The sequence below is a fragment of the Bombus vancouverensis genome, chromosome 7 (assembly GCF_051014615.1).
Source record: "Bombus vancouverensis nearcticus chromosome 7, iyBomVanc1_principal, whole genome shotgun sequence".
In the NCBI taxonomy this organism is placed as follows: domain Eukaryota; kingdom Metazoa; phylum Arthropoda; class Insecta; order Hymenoptera; family Apidae; genus Bombus; species Bombus vancouverensis.
In genome coordinates, this window is record NC_134917.1 from 1,119,345 (window position 1) to 1,133,763 (window position 14,419).

General features: G+C 42.7%; 1 protein-coding gene across 2 annotated transcripts in view; it reads right to left on the bottom strand.

Annotated features, from left to right (window-relative positions):
* The window catches only part of nolo (ADAMTS-like no long nerve cord), a 280,796-nt gene extending 269,916 nt beyond the window's left edge, over positions 1 to 10,880 (bottom strand). For both annotated transcript variants that reach the window (XM_076620070.1, XM_033336905.2), the window contains exon 1: positions 10,240 to 10,880. In XM_076620070.1, the coding sequence (XP_076476185.1) occupies positions 10,240 to 10,263 (24 nt within the window). In that variant the 5' untranslated portion in view covers positions 10,264 to 10,880. The remainder of the gene's footprint in view (positions 1 to 10,239) is intronic.
* Between the last annotated feature and the right edge of the window lie 3,539 nt (positions 10,881 to 14,419).

Here is a 14,419-nt window from a genome sequence, read left to right on the forward strand (position 1 = left end):
CAACAGAACAAGATCACGTTAACGACAAAAGTCAGAAGAGGAAACGTATTTATACGAACGCTATAATAATGATGAATTTTGATAATGAGCGTAAGAAGACGATGAATTTGGCGATGAGCGCAAGAAGACTATCGCATCACGAATCACGAAAATCCTCGAATCCAAAATTGGAATTATATAAAAGATGGAACGATTACATTCTACGAAACAATCGAAGCGACGAGACGAGAACTGTCGATAGATAAGAAAGACATTCATCCCGGCGATAAAGGGCCTGGATACGAAGGAGAAACTGCGAGACTATGTTCATACGCTCGCGCACCTTCGCGCGAGATCAGGTTGGTAGAAGTCATTTCCTTGAACTTTCACAACGGCAAGGCTGTTCCGGCGTACTTGTGTACACGCGTCTTATCGCTCGTATCGGTCTGCATAACGTGACACCCTCGAGGTATCCTCCTCGCGTGAGATTAGGTCTACTGGTTACGTAGGTAAGCGAGCGCTGTTCTACGGCCGCTTTCTCACGACTAGACTTCTCCTTACGTCGCTATCGTGGCACGATCATTTCTTCATCGGAAATTTACTTTGTAATTTACTCTGTCTCGAAATTAAGTCAACCAGTTGACCATTTCTTGATCATTTTTATTTTATTCTTGATGAACCGAAGACTGGCAATCGCACGAAGAATCGAAGCAAGGACGTAGCCGCGCGCGTGGAATCGTACTAAGAAAATCTTTGATCGAATCGAATGGATTAAATTTAACTTTTTCGAGTTACGGTGTACTCTGATGGAAATTACACGGTAGTAAACGGTCGATAACGGGTTCCGTGTCGACAATAAGGGGGCCAGCGTAATCGTACGGCCAGTATTTCCATTTTAAACCAGTCACTGCTTATCCGCTCTTTAAGGTATCCCGTTCTCATCGAGCGACCATCGGGACCCGAACAAAATATCGTTTCATCTGCAATGCGTGATGATATCGACGTAATCGATATCTAATCTCGTCGTCCTCGTTACCAGCCGTACAAGGAGTAGAAAAGCACAAATTCCGCTCGGGGATCGATCAACGATAAACATGAGGATGAAAAGAGGAGAAAGAAGAAGGAAACAGTCTATTGAAGGCGATTCTTACCTCGAAGAAATCTCGCGTTACGCGCGTGTATGTGTGCACGCGTGCGAATACAATCCCTTAAAGATTTTACGTGTATTTCGAAAGTCTCGTTACGTGTGTACGAAAGTCTCCGGAGATTCGAAGATTTTTCCTAATCTTCTGCCAGCCTCTCGAACTCTTCCACTAGAGGCGAGAGTAAAGGCCGAGTTAAAAGCCGCTCGAATACCACGCACGGGTCCGAGGAAAATTCCATTTTCATAATACGTCCTTCCTCCCTTTTCCTCTGTATTTCTCTTCCGCGGGGCTATCTTTCTGGAGCGGTTTCTCTCCACGTTTCTCTCCACGGGGCGTGCAAACATTTGTCCATAAACGGAACAGGGAAATACTTCCCTCCGTAAATATACCGTGTATTTTTACAACTCACCGCCGATCGTTACGAAAGCTACTGGCATTTAGAAGGCAGAGAAACGCGGCGAATCTGCCGGTGGAGAACGGCGAGCGAGTTTGATTTTCGACGAACGAACGAAACAATCGTAATAACGTAGTCGTGTATGTAGCCGGAATAAGACTATCAATCACGGTGGAAGAAGCTGGCAAAGGGTGAATTTCGTTTTGGACGTTGATTCGTTGGCTGGCCCGACGTTTACGCGGGGTAATTGCTTTCCCGACACGTGTGCGCACCGACGACGCGACGGGGCCGGACGATCGTACAACGCCCGGCAACCGAGTAGCGACGCTTAATCGCGCACGATAAATCTACCCATGCATGCAGAAATCGTCTATTGTTACGCAATACTCGACGCCAAGGGGAGTATCATTAGGTCGCCAGAGATTCGAATACGTCCGTCAAGGACTTGCGACTTTATTTCTCCTGTGATTTGGAAGCGATTGTGATTTAACACGCGAGAGATTAATCACTGTCATGGATTTTCAACGTGACTATGGGTTCCAAGTTCCTGTGAAATATTATTTAAAGATGTGATAACAGTAATCTAATTTATTTATATTATTTGGTCGTTTGGAAAGTTCCAAGAAAAATTTAAGAAACAGTTAGCATTTTCTCACGTGTTTCCTTTAATGACTTTTTGCCGGCTGCCACTTCACGAGTTCTTTTTTGAAAAAACTTTCTATCGTCATCCTCAATGAACTCTTTCAAGTAGATTTTACTTCAGTTCCTTCAAGACCCTAGAGTATTCAATGCCTCGTAATTAAAAGAGTTTTATAAGAGTCGGACTGATAGTGTGACAATGTTATGGTAAATGAAATTGAACATTTCCATTAAGATTCAACGATACCCAACGCTATCCTGTCAAAAAATGAAACCTTTACGATTAATTAATTTCAAACATTTCCCCTTACCTTCCTTTAGTATCTAACTAAAATCAGAATTTAACATTTCGTCTCGCTGTATGCTTCCCACTTTCATCAAATATAAAACACTATTATATTGACTATCAAACACATTATGAATTTTTCATAACGATCCGATAATTTTCTTAAAGTTGTCCCAAATAATTATATCGATCGATACATTCTCCTCCTCGTATAATGCTGGAAAATTTCCCTCGATCGGAAAACAGAATAGTAACAGATCGTGTGTGTGTGTGTGTGTGTGTAGGAGTGGGAGATGTACCTAACATTTAAGGGAAACGTCCATCGCATATGGCAGACGCGGAATTATCGACTGGCAAACTGGTCGCAAGGAATCGAGGATACAATATACAGAATATCCCGATGGTACTGGCCCATTATCAGCTCCGAATGATGAAGGGAGCTTAGATACAAACGCTCTCTGGCTCGCTGGCCGTACTTGGGCCACGTCATCCGAAACGTCTTGTTCATATCGATTGCCGCTAGAGAATCCATAAAACGCGGGAGAGGCTATTACCGAGAAAAAGCATTGTGCTTCTTTGGCACGTAAACCGGTCACAAAGTTGGATACATCGATATGCTTCTTTTACTATTACGCCCATCCGCGTCCATTGTGTGCGCGTTCGTGTCTCGATCCGTGAATTCTCCACTATAATCCCTTTGCGTGAAATTACACGCGATTCGATTTCGCAAGGTTCAGGTTGATTCTACAAGCAACGAATACCAAAACTTTAGGAAGCTAAAGAGAACATATCTAATCAGCTTTCTGATAGACGTCTCCTTCGTAAAGTTCTTACGAAAAGCCAAACTTTGGTCGACACGGTCGAACGTTCTCGTATACGAGATGAAAATTCAAGAAGGTGGTCCTTTCAACGCCGTGGTTCTTGAAATCACAGTTCGAGGACAAAGTATACAGACGGCGGTACCGAACGATTCAACACCCTACGAGGAACGTAGAAACGACGCGTAACGTAGCTAAAACCGATCGACCGTATCGCATCGTTATCGTCCACGTTGATTCGTAAATCATTCCGTAATCACGGAACCCGACTCAACGTTTTACCGATGTATATGTACAATACTATTACCGCTGTTCGATTGGCGTAGGAACACTGTAAAGCTCGCGTTGAGAGGAAAAGAGGCAGATAAGCTACCACCGCCGGTTAAACGTCGTCTCTTGCACACGCGTCACGCCGGTAATCCTTTTAGGCAGGCTGCCGTTTGCTTTTTAAAACATTTTCTGTACAGCGCCGGGGCTTAACAGCTTACTACTCGAGGGCAATCTGTAAAGTGGCTGCTAGGACCGGCCGAGCCGCTCCTCGACCCATTAACGGCCCACTTACCGCCGAATAAAGACTGATCGAAGGGACGAAACGGTTCGCGCGACGATCGTTCCTCCGCCTCCACGACCACGGTAACGAGCATATTTTTTATCGCCAACGCTGCCACGGGATCCTTTGACGCCTTCAATTTGTATTTGCACAAGGGAAAGAACGAGCAGCTCCGATAAGATCGAACAGAAGAACAAGGTCAGCCCGATATCGATGTATCGATGCGTTCGATTCCGGCTAACGACACGACGTCCACTCGTTCTCTAGTTTCGCGAAAAAATACTCCAGAATTTAGGAACGTAGGTGTCGGATCTACACGATAATTCCACGGCTCCGTAATGATGGTCGTATATTTTAATGTCACTTTGTAACTACAAAAGAATATTGTGATATAAAATAGTTAGAAACGGAAGGAAGTTAAGTTCAGTTTAATATCTTCGATATTTTAATATTACAACAACCATTTAAATAATGAAGAGGCAAGATACACATGTACATTGAAATACGATATACGTACAATATTCATAGATTTAAAGGGTGAAACAAATCTCTTTTTGTATTCCATTAATTTTTGACTTACCGAAAAATACGAATTTGCATAAATATTCACAGTGTAGTGATAATGCACGTATAAATCATTGATCGGTCTTGCCCTACTTTTTCTACAGAACCTGAGAAATACAAAACCATCGTTGAACTATTACGAATCCTAAATGGATAGGATCGAAAGGCTTTTTATCCAAACGATTGATCCAATAGAGTGGAAAAATCGAAACTCCAAGAATCTAATCACGATGAATAATATTCTTCGCTTTCAAATTTTTTCGTTCACCTCATCGAGAAAGCTTCTCGTTGAGATCGTGAATATTCGATCGTGATAGACAGACGTACTGATTATCGTGGTAATCGTACGAGAAAATTACCTGTGGGTATCGAGAAAATTTAATCAAAGGACTCGATCGACTAGGACACGAGACCGGAATACATTCGGTGTTGGCCACGCAAACGAGATGGAGGAGAGACAGGCCTGGTCCGAGGAGACTTCTCGTAGAAATTCTCGCAGCCATTAGCGATCTCTCGGTGCACAAGTCGCTCGCAGAGACACGTCTATAGAATGTTTCCTTATGCCTCGCGAGCGACTACAGAGGCTGCAGGAGATGCTCGGCGAGATTTCCCATGGGCGACCGTGTAACTAGAAACTGGCGAACAAGTCACTAGGTAGGCCTTTGACGTGCGCTCACTTTGCACAGCTGTCGCTTGTATCGTCGATAATCCCGATTTCAATTGTCAGAAACAACTCGTTAATTAGAAACCGCCAATCAGCTTTCCACGAAATATGGTTATTCCTGGCTTGAACGACCGGCACCGTGTAATTTCCCAGATTGTGCTGCAAATGGACGACGGCATTCGCCAACTTTCATTTGGTCATACGTTTTCGTTTTAAATAATTTCATTGGCTATCTAAAATCTTTATCCAGGTACAGTGAGGTATATAAAATACGTATTTTGCTTGTAATAACGAAACGTTTTATGTTCCGATAAATTCTGAATAAATGACAAGAATTTGGATCGTTTGAATAATATACGAATTTTAAATTCACCGTGACAAGAGTTGGTGTAAGCACAATGCCCATAATTTGATCGATGGAGGTAATAATAGTACAAGTAGAAGTCACGAATCACAAATTACCAGTGTTAATAACTTTGTATAAATTAGGTTGGTAATAAATCCAACGAGGCCTCACAAATTACAAATCGCTTTTACTGCGAACAACGATTTTATTCAAATCGTATCTTTTGAATTAGTCAACGTATTAACAGGAATATTTAATGACGCGTTGAATATGCTTCGATTATCATCCCTACGTTATTTGCTTAATCTTATTCGAATGACTTCGTCGTTAAAGTACAAATAATGGAAAAATTTGGAGCCGACGCAAACGAAGAGAATTCGAATCATTTGAAAACTTGACAAGTTTCGAACGAAACAAAGATTGCTGCATAATGGCAGCAGTTCGATCGACGCAAGCGATACTAGCGAGGAACACAAGCACGCTGCGTTTCTCGATTCTCCGCCACGAATATCTGATATCGGACGGTAATATCGCCGATGCTTATCGACCAACCTCTAATTACATACCACGTTTCAAATGACGTTTCGATAGGTAAGAGACAACAGGTTGCGAATAGAGAAAGAGACAAAGTTCTCGGCTACCAGCTCCGTTCGTTTGTAATTCCGCTCATGGAGTTGAACGTTCCAACTCGTTAGAAAACGAACGTGGCCAAATTTGTCGGAGTTCCGGGGACAAAGCGCGAGATCGTCGCTGGCCGACAACGTTCTGCCAAAAGCCGATGTACATCACCTGGCCAACAAGCTGCATTACAGACCGCGACAAACTGTCTCAAAACTGTCAGAGAAACTGGCACATTCTGTTCGGTCGATCGTACCGTTGTTGCGGTTTGCATCGAAGTTTACAAACTCTTTTCGAGATTACGTAATTCGACTGCTATTCGCAAAATTTGCTTATCTGCATTTTAATAAGGAGTAAAATATTTGTACGAAAGGTAGAAATCACGTATGAACGTAAATACTTAAATGATCTAAGGTAAGAATCTACGGTTACCGTGGTTCGTACCCAGGTTCGCAAACTTTTTTCGAAACAATTTATATAATTTCGCTATTCTTTATCCAGCTTACTTGTCGATCTGAGCGAAGATTAGGTTAAAAATATTTATGCGAACGACGACGATGACAAATAAATACAAACGTTTAAAGAAGTTAGTATCTTTAGAACGAATGGACGAATTTAGGATGAATTGTGAGAAAAAGAATTGAAAAAACAAGACGAAATCTACGTAAATATAGTTGTTTGTTCCGCTGGTTCTCATTCCTGAATCACAGCAATACCCCCGATAAACTGAATCAGTATAACCGGTCCGCAAACATCGTTTCCCCGCTACCTCGTGAATCATTTCGGTCTCGTAAATAGCCGCAAGATGGTCACCTCCGCATTCCCAAAGAATAGTCGAATATTTCATGCAATACGAGAATAGCTCCGTTTTCTAGTGGAATATGGGTCAAATAAACGATGCTCTCGTGTAACTTCCATTCCTTTCTGTTTCTTTCTTTCTATCCTCTCAACTAATAGACCTATCGAAGAAACGTGCACGTATCGCGATATTCACGACACCATCTACCGTATAATTGTCGTCGATGCGCGTGGACGATAGACAAAAATAATTTCGCGTCAAGTATTAATGCGGTATACGAGAAATCGCGAACATTATCGCGAGCGAAAGCGAGCGTAGAGTGGCGTCGTCATTAACACGACAAACACTGGAAACTTTTTTCCATAACCTCGATTCGCCCTTCGACTTATCTGCTTTCGCGTTTCCATTATCTGTTCATCTCGTTCACACTCACGAACTTTTATTTGCCGGGTGTTTGCGGCCGGTTGGCTCGTGTTGATTTCAAAGCTATTGTCTGTGACGCCATCGTCCGAGCCCTTTCGACCAGGTACACACCAACGAAAGAGAGAGAGAGAGAGAGAGAGAGAGAGAGAGAGAAACAAAGTAGAAAGAAAGCGAGTAGCGAGAGAATAAACCTTGTAACGTTTCCTTACGGCGACCATGTCTACGAGGGTGGGCCACGCAAAATCAACCAAGCAATAAAGAAGACTTCTGTCAGCCAGTGTAGCCGACTCCTAAGCTTCTTTTAGCAGAAGGTGGGAAAATTCCACGACACGAGCAACAGAGATCTCGTCATTGTGCTTCGAGATTACGGTCTATTACCTTCTGCTCGTTCGACAAGGAAAACTCATGACAGGGTCGGATATTTTTCGAGGCGAGCAGGTACCGTCTTGGCGACACCTTGGTGGAAAGATTGAAGCGTTCGTGAAATATTCATGCAGTTTTAAAACAAGGGACCAGAACGGAAATACGATAAGCCTCGTCACGAGAGTTTACTATGCTCTGTCGTAGAAATGGAAATTGGACCGTGTCGAGTCGCGTCTTCGTGCTGCCGATTTTTGCATCGTTCCCAGCAGGAAAATCGTTGGACATCCTTACGGGTTAAAGTCAGAAAAAATGTAAATTCCAACGTTCACGTAGTGCATTACATGGAGCGCAATTTACAGGGTAAAGCCGGTAAGAAGAGTAAATGAAGAGAAATCGCCGCGTCAAAATTTCTTTATCTCGCCGCTTGTCTCGCGTCGTTTGCACGCTCGCATTTTCAGAGTTTTTCCTCTCCTGTGTTGCAAACAACCCCAGCGTCGTACTTGCGAACCATAACCGGGTGCAGGTCTTTGAAATATAATATCGTATAATATCGAACCGGCGAAACAACTTTTTAAGCGATCAAACGGAAGACAAAACGAAATCGATCATTTCCTTCTTAGTTTGCTCTCTAATTGCGAGTTCTTTCGAGATCATTTATCGAATAGTGGATAAATCTATCCATTATTTGCAAAAATATTTATTATATTAAAATATTTTTATCGAACAATGTCAAATATTACGTATATAATTATTTAATTATCTCATTATAATCTCATTGCAGTTAACAATCCTGCCATATATTTGCATTCGCAATTCAAATCGCATTTCGAACAGACACGATTCGCGAAGATGCTAAATCCACAAAAGATCACGTTAAAAATACGAATCTCGGGGGAAAAATCGATACGTTTGAAAGTTTCGATGTATAAACGCGGGAATTCGAGCAGTTCTGTTCGAAAAATCAAAGTCACCGGTGAAACGGGGGTCCAAGGGACGGCCATATGTCAGAATATCTGCACGTTTGCGAATTCTTTTCAGGGAGGCTCCTTTGAAACGGGGTAGGAGCTGCACAAGCTCTAGAACCACTCTCTCCCCTCTTTCACCCGTTCCGTCTTATTGTACGTGGAGGAGCTCCGTTCGTAAGTTCCGACCAAGTTTCTGCAGCAACAAACAGCAATGGCCCGAAATTCGTACAATACGATCCGAAAGGTATATAACTTTCTTCAGAAACTGAGGATGCAGTTACGACTAACTAGGAATCCGTTGATGCGAAATCCAACGCGCTCGTTGCTAACTTCTCGACATTAACGGAGGTATTAATTAGGACACAAGCGGCTTTCCTCGATATCACTGTGACGGTTTGAAAACACGTAATATTTGTTTGACGTGCATACTTTATATTGTAAATTTAATTTACACGAGGTTGCGTCGAATCTAAAAGCAAAATCAATAAAAATCTGTTTCGTGCGGAATATAAAGGGTAATATTGAAAAAAGGGCTTGACGTTGAGATTTATTAATTAATAAGATTGGTTTAAACTAGTTTGATCGTCAGTTTGATTCAAACCTTCGATTATTATCCTCTTGTCACGATTCCAAGTACGTATATGTTACTAGCGACCTAAATGTTACGGAACGAGGTTGGAAAGTTCGTGTCTCTACGTGATTTTTAAATTCGTATTTCCCTATAACCTACATTTTGGTCCGAATGGCATTTTGACCGCAAATGTATCGCATACCTTGAAACTTTGCGACACTGAAATAGCATAGGAATATATGAAATTTCACGCATGCTTTCATCGGACTAATTAACGCTCGTTAAACGTTATTAATAGGATCAGAAATAGGGTGGTGACATCGAAGCTCTTTGTCGACTCGAATGAATTTTCCAAGTGGCCATTTAAAAGTTGATGAACAGAAGCGAAGAGGCAGACTGACCCGCCAGAGGTCTCAGGTGGCCGACGAAAAACTTGAATTCCATTCGTAAAACTTCCGGATGGAACCCTTAAGCCTCGAAAGGTCTCGAAATGGACATTGTGCGGGTCGCGTGCACCGACTGACCTCGTTCCCCCTCGAGTCGAGAGAGAGTCACGTGGCCACTTCGTTAATTTCGCCGTTCTCGGACCACGGGGCGATAGAGAAAGAGAGAAAATAGCGATAGGCGAGGAGGCGAAAGGACCAGCTCGCCCATGGGACAAGACAGCGTTCGAAAAGCGCACGTCTTTTCAAGGCAAGAACCATCGGCGAGAGGAGGAGGAGGAAGAAACATGCGCCATTCCGCCATTGGCAGATTAAAGCGACGTCGTTGGTCTTTGATCTTTGGCAAGAAGCAAGAAAAAGGCAAGACGAGCGTGAAACGGTGAGCTTTCGCGTGTTAAAGGGTAACAAACTCTCCGTAGAATGGAGACTCGCTTTCACTGTCAACTCGCGAGCAACGACGATCAAACAAAGAAGAAAGAAGAAAGAAGAAAGAAGAAGAAGAAGGAGGAGAAGAAGGAGGAGGAGGAAACGAAGAAGACGCATAGAAGAATCAAAAGGACCAGAGGCAAAAGAATCGAGAATAGAGCACACGCTCATGCCCTGGAACACTTCGATCGGACGTCTCTGCATTCGCCTGAATGACAGATAAAAAAGGGTCTTTCAAAAACTCACGGGGATGAGGTAAGGCCTCTTCATGATCCTTCCGGTCGTCGATCGGCAAGCTTGTTCTTCGTCCGCTCTCTGACTTCTATCGAAGCTATTCCGTTTCTACGTGCTGCAAATTCTGCGCGTTCCGCGAGCTATCGTCAAAGATCTTCGACTTGCCACCGCGTAAAGGCTGCGCCCTCCAAGGAAGGGCGCATCGAGGAACCGGTCCAACCCTTCTTCAAGAACAGATCACGCCGCAGTGTCTCACTTTACATTTACATAGGTCACACTTATTTCTCACCCTTCCTCGCGGTGCGGTTTACACATCGCTACGAAAGACCAAGTGGCTTCGCGATACCACGTGACGGTCGATGCGTTCTTACGTTCTCGTAGCTGCGACTCTCGTTATTACGATTTCCGTGTTACGACGCGATCGCGAAAGCAAATTCGACCGTGACAAACAGACGCGAGAACTTTCACGAATTACGGAAACACGCGACGCTGCTCGGTAAATAAAAAAATAACCACGACCGACGAATCGACGTGCGAACTCGCCGTACTCGTGTGGCGTGGCGAGTGAATCACGTCGATCCCCGACGATCCACGAAGGGGATGTTACCGCACACGCACGTGTCTACGACTCTGGCCGATGTCGTCGGGCCGAAGTGCGCCGCACGAGTGTCGGCCTTAACGTCTCGAAAGCGCTTGACGTTGGCGCCCGTGCGGCTAGGGTGGGGGCCGGAGGGGTTCGCGGAGAAATACACTATGCCCTTCTCCCCTCCACGTCTAACCAACGCCAACTCCAACCCTCGTGCACCCCCACTGCGATCTTGTCGTTCTCTCTTTCTCCCAGTTTCTCTCGTTCCCTTTCTCGCCCCCTTGCGCGCTCACCAACTCTGCGTCCACCCACATCGCGTTGAGGCCGAGGTTGGAATAAAGTGCTGCCGTAGAGGTGGTTTGGCTAGTCCAGAACCAGAAGGGGTAAGAGCACAAGACAAAGACGATCTGATCGAAACGATGAACGGCTCGAGAGAGACAGGTTAATGTAAACCGCGAGGATCTTGCGGACCGAACGTCGAATTTGTTTTATATCTATGTTCATCCATGGCATACGGTCTTCTTCGGGTATTTTTAAACGTATTCGATCACTACCTAGGGAAAATCAAATATGGTTATCTAACCTATGTAGGTAGTAGATATTTATCTATTTGGAAGATCTTTTCTAAGAAAGGTTTCGGAATGGGAACACATCAAAACATCTGTATCGTAAGATAGACGTTTTTGGGTACTTTTAGCGAAGAAGTCATTTCTAAAGAGTGCTTGATGATATTTACATCTCGCCGTGGAGAATTGTTACGCTTCTGTATTTACAGAAAAATTAGAATTACAGGCCAGTCGTTTTTTGCCAACCGTTGTTTACATCCGGCGAAAGAGTGAAAACACGAGGCTAAACAAGTTGTAGGGAATGCGGGGCTGGATACGTATTGACATTACCGACAGGTGGATAAGAAAAAGGGGCTGTAAATACCAGCGGAACGATCCGCGTGCGGTGTACGAACTAAGATTTTACAGCTCAACGAATCTTCTGATTTACCAAAGGAAATATCTTTTGTGAAACGTCTCGAGGAAAGATGGATTCCGGGTGACGGAGATTGAGGTGGGCCCCGATGGAGATTTATCGACATTGAAAATCCACGCTGGCTGGGAAGGGATAAAAGGGAAGGGAAGGGAGGGGAAGGGTTGCAAAGCTTGGGTATTATTTGAAAGGTTGTCACAATCACGTCAAAAAATCGGTCAGCACGGAAATGATTACTGTCGTGTACACCGATGCGTTCGCAGCGTTGTTTGACGAACGTTAATCGAAACGTTGACCCCATTCATGTGTACGTACGCGTATATGCACGTTGAATCGAACGTCTATTTGTTCTGCGTGCACGTTGCGTACATGAGAAATGATGCGTGCGACCCGCAGCCACCGGCGCTCCACGGAAATAACCGTGCAAATTGTTAAACGTTTTTTGTTCCCTTTTTTTCTCCCGTTTTTTGGAAAATACACGGCGTAATGCGAAATTCCAATTGGAAACGCATCGAGTCATCTTCCCGGCGCGAGGTCGAACGGTTTGTCCTTTTTATATCCAGGTTAAACGTCAACGTATAGATTTAGCGAAGCTCATTCCGCGTTTCCGGGAAAATCATTCCTCGCTGTGGAATTCATTTGTCAAGGAACAGATAAAATAGATTGCTCGAAACAATAGAGGAAATAGATGCCTTGAAACGATTTTTATTCGCGTGTGATTGTTCCATATTTAGTTTCAATATGGATCGGGCAAATTGTCCCGTTGATGAATTTATGGACAAGTGAGGATATCGAATATAAATTTCTGATTCCGGGAAAATAAATATTTAGTAAAAACGCGGCTCGATTCAGTTCATAGTGATTTGTCCGTGTGATCTACTTGCTGGGACTGTTCGAATCTGTTAATGCATCAATAGTAGATCGATCTAGTAAGACGTAAAGGTACATTCTGTCAAAACGCGCGTATAAATTCGAAAATTGCAAAGAATTTCCTCTAAGAACAAAAGGTTACATCTTACGTTTCAAGTTGACACTTCTCTTTGGAACACTATAATTCGATTCTTCTAACGAGCAGAAAGCTACATCATCGTTCAAAATTGCAACTCCATTCCAGATGATCCATCCAGAAATGGCAGGTATGTATTCTTTAGATCTAACAGAATTTTTACTGGGTCCCATTCGATTAATCTCTCAATAAAAAAGGAAATGAATTCGCATTGTTCCCAATACAAAGACTTTGTTCTCGTTTTCCTATCGCAAAGTACCTACATATTAATTAAAAAAAAAAAAAAAAAAAAAAATAGAAAGAAAAGAGGGGAAATGAAAACTATTTCGATCGTATCGATATTCGGAACTGTATCGCGTCGATAACTATAACGCATGCTAGTTTCCGTAGGACGTGTGCTCGATACAAGACAAGGTCGCGCACGACATACCGGTAGACAAGATCCCGTATACCATTTCGGATAAGCTGTGTTCGGACGATCGCCATTTTAGATAAACGGTATCCGGATAAACTGGATCCCACGACATCTTAAATCGAATGTGCACTCTTCGTGTTTCACGTTCTTTCGTGACTTTCTCTTATTACCTGAGACATCGACGAAGAAAGGTCACGCAAAAACGGAAAGAAACGTGGAAAGTCGGTGTTTCTGCTAGCAATAGGGAAACATCTTTCTGTATCTCGAAACGTATAGGTGTAATCGGAACGATGGTAGAATTTAATCATCGTTTCGATACTTGATCCCTGTGTCGATGTAATCACATTAATTTATGGACAGCCTCGTAATAGCGCGATGATTATTTGATAGTATAACCAAACGATCAATCAATAAATCGTAATTAAATATTAACTTTTGATATATGTAATTAGCTGCATTCAGTTTCTGTACTATTTACGTTCGATCCGCCCCAACCAATCCAACGTTTATTAATACACGCGAATTATTCGTTACATTTACATTCAAGATCTGCCGGTGTAATTTATATTTTCGTTTGTAACGATTTATCATATTATCCTTTGGATATCCTTTTTTTTTATTATAATGCAGATGGAGCACGAAATATATAAAAAATTGATTGAGAATGTTATTAATTTTTGTATTAAATCGTTGAATCTAACATGATATAGTATTTAAAAGAATAAAAAATAAATCGAATTTGAAACATCAGAACTCTCTCGCGCACAGTGGATGTAAAATTATAAGAGACCCTGTCATCTATAACTTGTAACTCGTCGATAATTAATAACTGCGTCGATATCGTTAATTAATAATTGATTATCGCAACAATTGATCGTTGCAACAGAGCTCGGTATTTTATTTCTTATGTTTCGTTGCTAATATTCGTTGTTCTTATATAAATCTTAGGGTAGAAAGATGATAGTATTCGAGTGGTATCGAAGTTTATCGATGAAAAGCATAAACTCTAACTGCCTTAAAGTCTTTGACATCCCCTAAGATACAAAGTCCCGGGCGTTTCCTTTAGGGGTGGATAAACGCTTGGTACGGTCTAAGAGCGTCACCAATCTCGTACAAAATCCTCTTTCTTTCTCCACCGTATTTATTTCGATGAATGACAGCGTGCATCTAGAAAGACGAGGAGAAGGAAGAATGAAAAAGGAAAGAA